Source organism: Hippoglossus hippoglossus, chromosome 21 (genome assembly GCF_009819705.1).
Source record: "Hippoglossus hippoglossus isolate fHipHip1 chromosome 21, fHipHip1.pri, whole genome shotgun sequence".
Classification (NCBI taxonomy): Eukaryota; Metazoa; Chordata; class Actinopteri; order Pleuronectiformes; family Pleuronectidae; genus Hippoglossus; species Hippoglossus hippoglossus.
Window position 1 is genome coordinate 4122836 of NC_047171.1, and position 15151 is coordinate 4137986.

The 15151-nt window shown below is 42.7% G+C and overlaps 1 protein-coding gene across 8 annotated transcripts in view; it reads right to left on the reverse strand.

Moving 5' to 3' along the window:
* gulp1a (GULP PTB domain containing engulfment adaptor 1a) overlaps positions 1–15151 on the reverse strand; it is a 59781-nt gene that overhangs the window by 3614 nt on the left and 41016 nt on the right. For 7 of the 8 annotated variants that reach the window (XM_034574775.1, XM_034574777.1, XM_034574770.1 and 4 more), the window contains 6 exons: positions 9094–9155; positions 4638–4709; positions 2244–2342; positions 2014–2151; positions 1735–1851; positions 687–773 (listed from right to left, as the gene is read on the reverse strand). In XM_034574775.1, coding sequence (XP_034430666.1) covers positions 687–773; positions 1735–1851; positions 2014–2151; positions 2244–2342; positions 4638–4709; positions 9094–9144 — 564 coding nt within the window. In that variant the 5' untranslated portion in view covers positions 9145–9155. Of the gene's footprint in view, positions 1–686; positions 774–1734; positions 1852–2013; positions 2152–2243; positions 2343–4637; positions 4710–9093; positions 9156–11024; positions 11145–15151 lie in introns of those variants that run through there. The other variant, XM_034574776.1, reaches the window with a different exon arrangement.

Here is a 15151-nt window from a genome sequence, read left to right on the forward strand (position 1 = left end):
GAGCAGAGAGAGAGAGACGGTGTTATTCAGTGTGTGTGTGTGTGTGTGTGTGTGTGTGTGTGTGCGTGTGTGTGTGAGTGGCCGCGCTCGCAGGAGGCTGTCACAAGCGCCGGCGTTTGAGCCGCTGAGGTGGTGGACGCATCACATCCCTCATCAGACCAATCAGGTGTGAGATTACTTTGCCTCAGACTCGGCTCGGACCCCCCGCGGAGCCCCTCCTGGTGGGTCATATCAAACCTGAGCCCGAGGCGCAGCGTCCAATCAGAGGAGCAACATCAGCACAACCGGCTGTCCTCTAAAATACTTTGGAAACTTGCATAGTCACATTTTGTTAACTTTTTATAATTAAAGTTGGTCGTGCAGGTTTAGCTGAGGGGGAACATTAAAAATAAATTGACAGATTAGAGGTGAAGCTGTAGTTTACACTGCAGACTGTGGAACCATGGACACAAGCCACTGTGCTGCTTAATGTCTCTAATGTCTCTAATGTCTCTAGTGTTAGCTAATGTTAACCAGGTCGGTGCCTTTACGACTCTACTTATGCTACAGTTAGCTCACACTTTAGCATTTACAGTACCGCCCTCCCTCTATCTTCACATATGGAAATATCTGACCTGGGCTCGTTCTAATATTTAAGAACCCCATTTTGTTCCGGGTCTAAACTGAGGAGGCTGTTGTGTCCTCACCGGTGGAGAATGAGTGATCATCAGCTGCTCTTCAAGATCCTGAAGCTGCTTCTTCAGCTCAGAGTTTTCAGATTCCAGTTCTTGAATCTACAAATGAAACAAGAGCAGTCGAGCTGGTTTAGTAGAAGTTTTTTCAGAGTTTCTCATCCGATCTTTTTGTAAGGAATGGATTAAAATATTGATAAACTGTTTTCATTATATAGACAATATTAAATCTGATAATGTGAAATCAATATACATATTGTGAATTGCAGGAGACATCTGCTATTGATTGAATTAAATACAGAATCAAATACATATCATCCAAATCTTTCTATCAAACTTTAAACATCTAATTTGACAAAACAATCCCAACTCCAGAGCCACTTATTAACTTTCCTCAGGGCTTTCAACTTCAGTAGATGGTCTTCATCATATTTGTAAGTGCTTGTCTGTTGTGCTGGACGTCCTCAAAGTGCGATGGCTGAAACCACAGCAGCTTCTGAGCTTGCAAAAGTTTAATCTCCATGACAACTGAGCAAACCTGATTCACTGCTCAGAACTGTGTGACGCAGTTTGAAAGCTCTGGAAAAGTTAGTCAGGGAACCTCGAGTTGGGGTTTTAGTTTTTCCAAGATCAAGATAAATGTTCAGTAAAAGCTGAGTTCACACGGATGACAATAGCTAAAACCATTTTAGAAACTAAACTTCAAATGAACCTTTAAGTACAGAACACATGACACTGGTGTTTAAATACAACATCACTAATGCAGATTCATACAAATGTCTTAATAATTGTAATAAACAACCATTTAAATAGAACCCACTGCAGTTTATCAGCAGGGTGCACATTACACTCCTACTCGTCATCAACAGAACATTAATGTTCATTACTGTCACTTTCCAATCAACACAGCGTGACCGTCCACACTGAAAAACAATGAATACAAACCAGCTCTGTGTAAATTCATAAAGACATCGATGTGTCAGCATGACGGTACGAGTCCATTAAAGTCTATGTGAGAACAAACAAGCTGAGCCAACGGGATGTGACTGGATGGGAGACGTACTCTTTTTTGAAGGGTCCCGATCTGTTTCCTGGTTTCCACGTCTTTGCCTCCAGACTCCAGGAACTTCTTGTAGGCCAAGTCAAAGGCCTGGCCGATGGTTAGAGTGATCTCCTCTGCCTGCAGCGGGACGGGAACAAAGACTGTGAGGACGTCACTGCAGCTTATTCACACAAATCACCGATATAGAGAGAGAGAGCAATTTAAGAACACGAGATTTGAAACACAACACATGCGCAAGGATTCTGCAACCTGTCGTTAAAAAGACGAGGAAACACTTACACACTTTTCACTGTCAAACACGAAGCAGAGGTGTTTGTTGGACTCGGAGTCTTTGCAGATGAAAGTGAATATCCTTTTATCCGTCTTGTCGTCTGCACAGAAGGATATCCTGTGTAGCTGACAGTTATGCTGCACATCCTGGAACACAAGAGCAATATGTTTACCATCGACCCGTTTCAAAGCATCAATGCACAAATCAAGAGCACTAACACTGAATTACTTGGACTCACTTTTGACTTGAGATCTAGTACTTTCACGCCATAAATGGAAATCTGCAATTCCACTTTGGGAGTCTTCTGTCCCTCCGACTTCTTGATGTGCCTCTGGAACTGCACATTACACAAATTCAAAATGGGGGGGAACAACTGATTAGTTCACACTATTAATGCAACAATATTCATAAGGAACAAACATCACATGCTAATCACATATAATACTACAACTTTAAGTCTCACAGAACAAGCTGAAACCACAACAACACATCAAACAGTTGTTATGATCAATATGCTATAGCAACCATTCGCTTATTTACACATTCGGCAGACACGGAAAAGAATCACCACTGATCCCGAGTCAGGTTTCTGGCCACGAAATCCAGAATTCACTGACATTTTAGCTCAGTTTGAGTCACCACCAATTCCCAGAAATGTTTTTGGGGCTGTGTTTATTATCTGCTTGCTTTATGTGTCTGTTAGCTGCTGGGTAGGTATTAGACAGAGGTTTGTTTTCCACAGACAACATTTGAAAATAATGGCTAACGAGAGTTTTGAGACCATAAAACCAAAAACGATAAACGAGATGAATAAAAAAACTGTTCAATAGTTAAACGGTGATGAAACTGTGTTTAGGAAAAGTTAATCATCAAGGTGAAGTGTTTTGTAGAAGTCGCCAGAAGAAATCCATCCAATGGGTCACTCGCTCTTTTAAGCACATTTTAAGTCTTTCCCAGTTTGGTTGCCAAAATGGTTTTAAAGGCCAACTGCAGCTGGCAGAGAGTTCAGCTCAACACCCAATGAAATTGTCTGTTAGAGGGGGAGTGAGCTCTTGCATGTGAGCAAACCCACAGCAAGCCGATGACAGCTTATGATTATTTAGGATTTGATCATATGCATTCAGACAAATCTTCATGAAGCCAGTGTGGCCATCAAATTTTAAAACCATTAAATCCTGCAGCTCTAATTTCTCTTTTTCAGTTTGAGAGGAGACAAAGTGTGTTCATGTGAGCGTGTGCCAAAACAGATAAAGCAGCAGTTTAACCGTCTGTACTCGAACACTTTGGCTTATGGAGAAACGATATGTTCAGCTGCAATCAAGCCCTTGTGCCACCTTGAGTTCAGCCTCAGTAAATTGAGGACATTTACTTTTTCACGCTCTGCAGATGTAAACATGGACAGAACCGCAGAGGAAAACACGTTTTACAACCAGGTTTATCCCGAGCAAGGACACACATCTTCTAACTTTCCAAGGCCGTCTCTCAATTCTTATTTTTCTAACACATTTTTTTCCCCCCTCCGCATGCACTTTGGAAATATAACCGAGCTTGTCCAGATTCTCAGAGTAACCTTGGTCTCCAAAACAGGCTTTCAGGATCAAATGTAACAATAGAGGTGTGGGTTTGGGAAAACAAGGCTCCCCGACGAGTGGCCTCACAGATTCTACACTTGGCAGGAGGAGGCAGAGGGGGGTGGCAGTTCCCAATGCTTACAGGCTAACACTGTTAGTTTTACTTTATCTTCCTGATGTTGAGTGGTCTGTGTCCTGAAAGGAACTCGGGCTAAGTTCAGTGAAACCGAGCCCTAATTACATCGGGGAAATTCCCTAAATGACAAATACGAGTTTAGTCAGTGGAGTGAAAACGATAAACTGAGCAGCTTCTTGGGTATTTTCCCGGTTTGTGGAAACTCAGATACTCAGTTCAGGGAAGTTCTGTCCTGATTAAAGAAAACTAACATTTTAACACTGAATCAGTTTAACATGTGTAATGTTAAAGAGGTGACTTGCAATGACAAACCACAGAAGATGTTCCACATGAAAGCTTCTCCATGTTAGTGGATGGGACATGGACCAAACTGAAAAGTACCTACTAGATACATTTTAAATGGTTCTTTCTGTTCTTTAGTGACATGTTCCTATTGATTTAGCTTTTAATTAGTTGTTGATGGTATAAAAACAGAGTGAAACATCATGATCATTGTGATTGGTCGTGTGTCAGAGGCTCCAAATTACGTTAAAAGCACAAGATGGCAGCACCAACATCCATAATCCATAATAGTTTGGCTTCAGTTCTGTACAACAGGGGGAAGTACCTGCACTGAAGTGATTTATTAAGAACACCAGTGTCCTTATATCAAGAACATGTTGAAGGGGGATTCATGCTACGGATCTTTTAACAACAGGTTTTAATGGCAGATACATTTTTATATCTCTTCCTTTATACCTGAGGGAGGTTTACATAGCGAGGTGCTGTGCTTATCGAGCCGTTAAAAGCATCCGCACTGGGGAGCTGAACAACTCCAAGGGCACCTTGATGGTACGAGGGAGGGGAGCTTTTGTCACCCCCCCCTCTCCTGAAAAACACTGGGTCTGTGCTTTGGGCTGCAGATTATCCGGAGGACAGACTTTACCTTGAGCTTTCTGACCGCATCCTTTACAACTTCTGTGCCTTTCGGGGCTTCAACCTCGGTGTTTCCAAGGAACTAGACAAAGAGAAGAGAGAGAGATGCAACATTAGAGAGATGACAGAAGTAAAAACTAAATGTGGAAAGAATGAAAAGAAAGGAAAACACTGTGGAAAAGTCTTTCAAGTCCTTGTCCTGTAGCAGAGCAAATATCTATCTACAATAAGATTGACCTTCTTTATATCATCATAACACACACACACACACACACACACACACACACACACACACACACACACACACACACACACACACACACACACACACACACACACACACACACACACACACACACACACACACACACACACACACACACGGGAGCGCACACTGAGGTGCAGCACTTCTGCCGCCCTCCAACAGATGGAGCCATTAACCTTTGTGCCTGAACATGGTGCGTTCCATCTGGCAGGCACAGCAGCAATTGTTGCAGTTACAAAAACACACACACACACACACACACACACACACACACACACACACACACACACACACACACACACACACACACACACACACACACACACACACACACACACACACACACACACACACACACACACACACAAACACAAACAGAGCGTGCTTCAGTGCCTCCTGAGCTTAACGTGTGGAGCCTGTTCCAATATCAGACTTCATAAACACTGGTGTCGGCCCCTCAAAGGTTGAGGAAAACAAAATAACAATGTCTCCCGGCGGAACGGAGCAAACAGGCGCAGACAGACGTGGACTGTCTTTACAGCGAAATAAAAATCTGTGTGAAGCTTTCCATGACTTGGCTCTGCTAACGTCCATGTGACTGGTGCAGGCTGGTATCTTTATGCTGCAGGTGGATTGATGCTGTGGTTCATTCTGTCTTGTTGCTTCTATAAAAAAATATATTTCTGTTAATTGAATCAGTTATTCACAGTTATTTTTGCTGACGCCTGACAGCAATAAAAAAAAAAAAAGGGGGATTAAGCTTCAGAATTATGTAACTAATTAAACCTGCAGTATTTGTTGGGAGTATTTGTTCTGTGTCTACAATTTTTCTAAATCCAGTGAGACACAGTGTCACCTATCAATGCAGCCAGAAAAACAGATTGCAGCTTATAATACACAAAAAGTGTCAGCACTCACACACGCTCCTGTTTGACAAATGTACTCCGCACAGACGTAAGGGACATTGTGTGAGCGCCGCTGACAGATGCCCAGAATAGAGTGGAGAAAGCAGTTGTTCCTGACCAGTGCATTCTGGGGTGCGGCTGGGGACGTTTCACAAGGCAGGCCAAGCCCGGAGGCTCATCCATCAACCGGTGCACGTGGTGGAAAAAACACAACCCCCCCCCCCGCCCTCCCCTCATTCCCTACGGTGAGGATTCACACCTCAGCTGTGCAATCTCGAATAACAATATTAGACAAAATGTCCAGGGACAAAACATAGATGTCAAATGTTCCCTGGGACCAACGATGAGTTGAAAACACAGCTCAACCCGCTCTGTGTCATGTGCGGCCGAAGTGGGTGTGAAATGATTGTTGATGTCAGATCTCAAAAGCTCAGATATTCACCTCTTGTGAAACAGTGAAAACATATAAAGACGTCTCGGGAAGAGGCGGCGCAGGGAAACAGACGGGCTGCAGAAGTAGGTGCTTGTCCCTGAAGGCACCACGAGAGAAAATAAAGTGAACAGAATTCGAATCAGGAAAATACCACGAGTACCGACGCCACACTCTGAGATCCGTCTTGCTTTGGTGTGGAACGTGGGAACATTGAAGAGACATTGAAGTGGGTGGTGGTGCCGCAGGGTTTATTGATATGTGGCTCCTTCAGTGTCCATAAGGGAAAAAAAGATTTTCTTGACATTGATGAATTGAAAAATGGAAAAATAAAGATTCCCGTCCTTCAGCTCTTGATTGATAGATTTTTCATATTGAATTAATTTAGTTTGCAGTTCAATAAGACGTTTCTACGAGTCTTAATTAAAATGAAGCTGTCCTTTCAAACGTCTCTTCAACAGCTTCAATTAATTCCAACAACTGCATCTCTATTTCCTCTGTTATCAACTCAGAATTACATGTTTCTCTCCAGGAAACGTCTCTGGGAATTACTGAAAAAGGACAGAGCTGTAAGACATTTGATTAGGGATGGGGGGTCTGTCATGTGCTTCCCCCTTTTCTCCTCCTCCTCTTCCTCACTCGTTTTCTCCCTCTCAGGTGAACGTGATGACCGTGATTACACAGACGGTGATTTAAGGGAGGCTGGAGGAGCAGGAGCGCTCTGCTTCAGTTGAGATGCAGACATTTTGAGATTGTGGCTGTAAAATACTGTTAAAACTCATCAGGAACTATTTTTTGCTGTTTTAATTTATTAATCGTTTCATTAATTTCTTAAGCACAAATGTCAATCACTCCGTTCTGGTTGCAGCCTCTTTGGTGGGAGGATTTCTTTAAGTTCTGAGAGTAGATCGACTACTTTGAACTTCCCAGAAGAGTTTGATGGACGTAGTTCACGTCTTTCTGAAACTTTACTGACAACAAAGAATAATTAAGCTATTAATTGACTATTCAGAAAATGAAGCTAGTTATTAATTGCAGCCCTAAAACCATTAACATTTTAACTCCCAACATTAAAGTCTAAATAGCGTTAGTAGAAGTAAAGTGAAACTCCAAAAATACTTTGTATATAAAATGAAATACCCACCGTATATTACTTTCATCTGTAGATTGTAATTACCAAAAACTACAGAAAATGTGAGCTAAGATTTCTCATGAATAGCTGAAGCTCTGCCAACACTCGTGTCAGGTTTAGTGTCAGAGACCCTTGAGGGAAACCCAAGAAGAAATGATGTAGGTCATTTGGTAGCCTTAACAAATCAAAGACTTTCATGACCTTGTTGAATCAATAGCTGGAAACATTGAGAGCTTTTTCTCGAGGCCGAACGAGGATCCACCCTCTGCTAACTGGGCCTTTTTTCAACTTTTCTAAGGGCTTTAAACAGCGAGAACTGGCCAAACACTTAGTCAGCACCATCTCATTCCCTTCAATTCCTGCACCGACGGCTGGTGTCCTCAGATCTGAGCGGAACGTATCCCGACAGGCGGCTCGTCAGGGAAAGCTGACGATATGCAGACATTATGGAAACTGACAACACGCTTTGATTTCAGAGATGCGTCTTCTGCCAGTTCACGCAGTTTGGGTGGACGTGGTAGTTTCAGAGTTCCACCTCAGGTCCGTCATAAGATCTATGAGGTGGGATGACAGGGTCTGAGCCTCTTGGGGGCGGGGGGGGATACTCTTTGTCTAAATGAGGCAGAAAAGCAGCCTGACTCCCCGAGTGAAACATGCTGGTCTGTGTTTTGTAAGAGACCAGTGTTTCCAGTCAGAACAGAGTGTGCCATTTCATTCAAAGTTCAACTTCTTGCATCAGGGGTTCTGGCTGGTTTTCGACAGACGCATGAGTCACTTCACGTAAACAACACCCCCAGTCCCCCACCCCCCCACCCCCACCGACTGACACACTCATTAAAAAACTAAAACAAAACAGGAAGGCTGAAACACAGAGCGACTCTTTCAAATTAAAGTTTGACGAGAATTTCCCCCTCCCATCGCAGCACCGAGGGAAAACAGCTGCTCTGGAAGATAAATGAGAGCAAATCCACTTTTTGACAAATCATACTCGCGGTGTGGTGGAAAGAAAATCCAAATGATCATTGCTGTTTGTGTGTGTGTGTTTTACATGAGAAGTCAAATGGGTTAAGGATGTTGAGCTGTGCTTGTGACTTCATCCTGCGCCGACTCCAACTCCACAACTCAAACTTTACGCAGCTTCAACCTGAGATAATAAATCCACAAACAGGCAAACTCATTTAGCCGGACATTATCACACAATGTGAGCTGCTGTCCTCAGTGAAAGGCCTGGTGGTGTCAGGAGAAATGCATCATGCAACACGTGGACTAGAGGGTGTCAGTTTGACGGGTCTGAATAAAGACGGCAAACACAACAAATGGTGGAAGCTCCCAAAAGGATTTGGTTTTACTTCATCATACCACGTCTACACTTCTGGGAATAAAACTCTCCCTCCACACGACCATCGTTTGATAAAATATCTCCTTCCAGATGAGAACACTACTACAAACACACAAAAAGGCATAACAGGCCAGTAGGTGGCGATAAAGTCAACATCAACGATCTGTCAAATGTATGTTTCACAACACAGATACACAGAAGCCAGACTTTTTGAAAATCTGCACTTTAAAAAAGCGATGGTAAAAATCCAATACCTGCATTAGTGTGGACAGGATGTTTCTCTGTCCCTTTCAATGTAAAAGCCCCCAATCATTGCTTAATGTCTGCCCCCCCCAATGCCTTTTTTATACAGTTAAAGTGCTCAGCAAAGGAGTCAGTCCCACAGTGACACATACCTTGACATTGTAGGGTATGTAATGCTTGGCCAGTGCGTCCGGGGTGTGCATCCAGGATTTATCTGAAACGATACAACAAGCTCTCTCAGTCTCGTTCAATATATCACAACCTGCCACACAAGAGAGTAGATTCTCACACAAGTGACAGAAGGTGTGAGGAAGGATATTACACAACAAACACAAAAAGCAGTGGATGAACCAAACATGTTTTAAAGCTTCTGTTTCAGTTGGTGCTTCTCTGCTTTCCCCTGGAAGTTGCCCAGTATGGCCACGATCCACCACAGCAGATTTGTTGGTGAGGAATCAGCTCTGCTGGAACAGTTTGGGGGGGGTGAAGGACTCAAGGGCAAACCAATGGTGGCAATTAGGAATGGGCGAACGCTGATTCCCCCCCTCTCCCACCCTGATGAACTGAAAGTCAGGAAACTGAAAGTGGCCACGAGCCCATCACTCTGGTGTGCTCAGACTGAACTGATGTCTATTTAATAGGCAGTGCTTTGCATTCAGAGTAACACGGATGTGACCAGGTGAACGTGTTTATAGGTGGGACGAATTAAAGTGAGGACGTATCCTTGCAAGTTGAACATTGAAGTGGACAAGATGACAACGCAGGGAAGCTTCGGTTTGGGGGGAACCAACGGAACTTAGAATATTCATTCATATTCTATTTTGCATGCTACAAAACATGGTCTGATTATGATGCCAAGAAGCTAACTGTTGCGTGTCAGTGTTGCAAAATGCTGTGAAAACTCTATAAAGCCGTTTATAATGCGTCTAAGGTCAGAAAACTCCACATGTCTTTGATTATTGTTTATTCTGAGTGTTCAGGTTGAGATAATCAGAAAATGCTGTTTGCATGAGAGTCTTATTTGGACTGTTGTGTTAATCTGTTTACTATCCGGTGTCCAGGAAACACTTTGTTTTCTCTTGAAAGCACATTAAAAATCACTTAGTTACCAGAGTGAGTAAAGGTATGTTCTGCTTTGGAGCCCTTTTGAAGCGGCTCCGTCTCATTTACACTTTAAGTGTGTCAACAACTTCTTGATATTCACATCAGGTCTAAGAATTAAACAAATATAGTTCTTTCTATAAACAAACAAAACACATGAATCTATTTTGTGGCTTTCCAAGTCGATTCAATTTCCAGGGTAGCATGAATTTCTTGTTTAAATAAGAGTGTTTTAGTACCAGTTTGACTTCTGACACATCCTCACACTCGGTTAATGAGCCACTTGCCCTGCAGACGCTCTTTGAAGATCAAACCGAGGTTCAGGGATCATCACAGGTCACTGATGAAACAATTCAAACTGTCCCGTTCTGCCGTTTTCAACATTTCCTAATCATCTGCTGATTAGAGATCCTTCTCATTGTTTCATTTCCCCATTCATAAATGGCTTATCGCCCCCCCCCCCCCCCCCGTTAATGAATGTTGTGACAGGAGATGCATGACTGTGACCTTGGGGGCGCTCAATTACTGTGGGTGGATTGTGTTAATCAAGACATTGCAAGGTGGAAATTGTGTGAAGCAAATTTATGATGTTCTTCACAAAAGTCTGTAATCGCTTTGTTTACATTGTTGTTGTTGACTGAGTGGCTTGATGGATTCTAAGTCTATTATAATTAGAGTTAAATCAGTGGCCCACATTTGCTATTTTTGATTGCTTATGTTTGCTAATCGTATTATTTCCAAGGAAACAACAGGAGAAATCCTGACTTGTAAAGGAGATTTTGTTTTATTTTTCTGAAAATCTTTCTGATGGCAACAAATAAAGAGGCAAACAAGAACTAACCCACACAGAGTGATGCTCTCTGTAAAGTTTGTTTCACTGCTCAGACTCTGCAGTGTGAACCGGGAGCCTTTCCTCTACTTAACTTGTCCTCCTCCTAAAGCGTTGCTAACAGCTGTGCAATGAGATTATCCCCGCTCGTACCTTGCAACGGCCTCCTTCCAAAGTGCAATCAATTTCCTAGTGGGGAGCCTTCAATGACAGTTGATAGAGGGATGATGTATCTCCTCCTCTCGTGCGCAGCTAAGGAGGTTAAGAAACTGTAAAGTCCAGGAAAGCGTACGCAGGACTTTCAAGCCTTCAGCACACACCGTTCTGATTAAAGGAGGGAAGGTGTGTGTGTGTGGGGGGGGGGGGGGAGCTTGTCTTCTTTCCAAGTCCTTTGCTGCATAAAATGGCAACCGGGAGAACACAGCAGAAGTAGGAAGAGTCCTTCTCTTTGTGTCCAGGTTGCCACAAAGTAAGATTGACTGCTGGGGCTCAAAGGAGAGGTCGTGGTGTCTGAAGGTCGCTCTGTGAGGTTCAGTTGTCAGATGCTGAGAGGAGATGGGAGAAGAACTCACAGAAAAGTGCCAATTCATCACTGTCACGCTGTAGTGAACTTTCTCTAGAGACAAGAGGCTGCGTCACTTCTCTCTCTACTCTGCTTCGCTCTCCTGCAGAACCCGGTTGGGATTTGTGAAAGGATAAAAGGTCACAAGTCCGTCATGCTGGTTACACTCGAGTAACTACTGCTATTAGCAACAGATGCCCTCATGTTACCTCATGCTGGGAAATCACACAGTAAGGTTATTATGACCACACTCAAATGACTGTTCGCAGATCGGCTCTGACGACAAACGAATCCCAACTTGACTCATCCGCCCATCAACCCCCCGACGGAATTATTTTCTACAATTTATTCTATAATCCACACATCACTACTATGGTCATCTTGCTTGAACTACTGGCAACGCTGCCCCCTTATGATTCCTTGCACGAATACGGATGAACTGAACACACAGACTTATCTTACTTTGGAGAAAATGAGCCTTAATACTGTGCATCACTGAGCATGTTCTGTAATTTGCTGTAGAACAAACCGGTCAAGGAGAATCTAACCTGAACCCTGAGATCCTGGGATAGATGAAAATAGTTTCAGAAGTTAAATAAAGCGTATACTAGTATTTTCAGTACCAATACACTGCCCAAACAATGGCTACTTAGTCTTGCATTAGCCTTATTTAAATTATTGAAAAGTTTGCTTTCACCGCAGAGGTATAACAAAAAGCATTTGTAAAGTCACTTGGGAGGAACAGATTCCTGCACACTGTGGATTGACTGGTGGTTTGATCTATTAGACCTTTATCACAAGGAATCTCTTCTTATCTCCAACCTAACAGCAGCATTTGGTTTTTATCTCACATCTCTTTATCTCATGTTTTACTGTGAATCCCGGCATTGGTAAGATAGTTCTTCACCTCAATGAGCTGTGCTTCCAAAGATAACAAAAATCACTCCACTTTTCTAAAGTCCTCCACTTGAAAAACCATGTATTAATATATGTGATTTTTCATCTTTTACTCTAAACTGTACATATATGAGTTCAGGGAAGATATTTGACTGAAACGAAAACAACTGGCTAACGAGCACAGCTCAGATACTCTGCAGGACACGTACAAGTACATTTGCTCTCAGAGTTTTGCCCGAAGTACAGGAGGGTGATATCCTTCAGGGGATCATCAAAAGTTCTACACCTCCGTCTATTGTCTATTTAAGAGCTGTCTCCTCACAATGAACGAAAAGTTCCTATTAATATTTGTATTAACGATACCACTTGGAAACAACAGTAACAGTACCTAGTCATCACATATTCTTCAGTGTTGGGCTCTCCCCTCTTTAACATTCTCTGGGCTTAGCTCTTTACTTCTAGAGCTTTTAAATGCACAGTGTTTCCAATGCGTCCGCAAGAAGTGGGCAGGCAATAGCCTAATTCACTGCAGTGCTCAATCACTGCCACGCTGACATCTTGCTGGGTTTGCACTGTTCTCCATCATGCAGGGGTACAACCTCCATGCGGCGAGGAGCTACACCACCACGCTGCTGAGGCCCAGTAGGTTGTGTTTTTACATTTAAGATGAATCACTTTAAACTGTACGACCGCTGTAGGTACCGACGTTGTGTATGAAGCAAACGTAAAAGTGCAAGACAGAAATATTGACAGTATCTCCTTAGAGCCTCATAAATGTACTGTCTGACAGTAACAGAGGTTTCAAAATGGCTAATGTGCTGCATGTATCTATATTGTAAAGGTGTTTATGGTTTTTGAAATAAAGCCCCTAGATGGATATAAAACCACGTTTCCATTCTGCTTGAAAGGTGCGTTAAGAGTTTGTTCAATTTAAAAAAACAACTAAAACAACATCAAGTGCTGAGAATATTGCTGGTAGAAAGAAATCTGGGAGCCATTCCAGGCTAAAACGGATTACACAGCCAGAGAAGGAAATGCTTATGGATCATATGTCTCGTCAGATGGCTTTATGAACCAGCTAGAGGAAGGGATCAGGCTCATACAGCACCAGACTTCACATCAGTGTCCGTCCCTTCACTACGTGGCAATCAGACATGCACAAATTAAACTTAGGGCAGCATTTATATTTGGTATTTATATTTCCCAGTTATTCAGTTAGCATGGCCACGGGGAAATTAAAGCCCCATGTATCCCCCTCCATCTCATTTTCTGTATGAATGCTTTGTTGATTCCATCATAATGATGAATAGAGGACTTCTGACCTTAGTAACAATAAAAAAACGCAGCGTAACAATGACGTGGATATCACAGTTCTGACGACTGTGTGATGCTGATTCTTTAATTTCACCAGCGATCATTTAGACCATGCAGGGGTGGGGGGGACCTTTATTCATATTGAGGGCCATTTCAATTTTTCTAACATCCTTCCTTAGGGCCGTAATAAATCCCAGAGCACATTTATCACACTAACGTCTCTAATGCGATGTCTGGAACTGCTTCTCTTTTGGCTGGTTGTCCAAAGTTTTCTTGTTTAGCTTAAAGTAACATCAGCTCATAATGTGATGAATGTCATTACGTTCAGCCCGTCAAAATAAAACGCGGACCTTGTTTTAAAAATAAATGTTTTTTAACATTATTGATCCGTCACTTTGTCAATTTTAATTACACCTTGCACTACACTACAGTCAGATATCTGCTATTGAGTGTACAAAATATGCATGTATGGATTTCCACCAGGAGAGAAGGTCCACATGATTACTTTTAGAGCTGATGGGTCAAAGCTACAACAAGAGTATGGCCAGAAAAAAAACATTTTCCGAGATACCTCTGCGACTCTGCTGAGACAATTTAAAGCTTTATCGATCAGAAGATTATTCCCATATATCCCATAATGAGTGACACCATGAAGATGTCAGAAAATGCCTTCATGTATAGTTTAAAAAATCCATTCTTCACGGTTGTCTCTGCATCATAGAGGACTATAGACACTACCCAAGGCTTATATAGATCGAACAATTCATTATGATCATATAAATTATGTCATCGTGACATCACTATAAAATCTGAAATTGACGTCATAAACAGTAATAAAACATTATCTCAAGCAACCAATGAAATTAGATCTACATAGGTGTAGATGAAACTGTACGACTACAAAATATATAAGATTGAGGTGTATACACTTCACACAGGGTTTCCTTCGCTCCTCTGATTCCTTTCATATAAATCTATGTTTTACGACTGTTACTTACAAGAAGGTCCACATGATTCCCCCCCCCCCCCCCCCCCCCCCGCCAGAGTCAAACTACTCAATCCACGTCACGGCCAAGAGCACGGGGGCAATAAACATGGGAGATAAAAATGATCAAGATCCCTGCTGGCATTACCTGCTAGACGTGATCAGGTCCAAAAACACAGCCAGACGCAGAGATAAAGGGGGGGAGGTAAATCAGTGGAGTGGATCTGATGCCGGTGCCAGCCTTCACTCTCAGCCAAAAAGCAGCAGCAGCAGCAAGGTGCACAGAAACACACATTAATAAAATCTGTTGGACATTTATGTACATGTGGGCCTGTATGATGTCTGCTCTGAAGGCTTTTCAAGTACAACTCCAACCAGAGGCGTGAACAGACACAACAAGAGAGACGAGTTTGACTCTATTGTGAAATCCTTGGCGAACAAACCTTGTGGGAGGTCGTGAGAGACGCAAATGTAAAGTCCCGTATCTGACGGGGAGTACGGTGGGAATGGGAATCCACAACT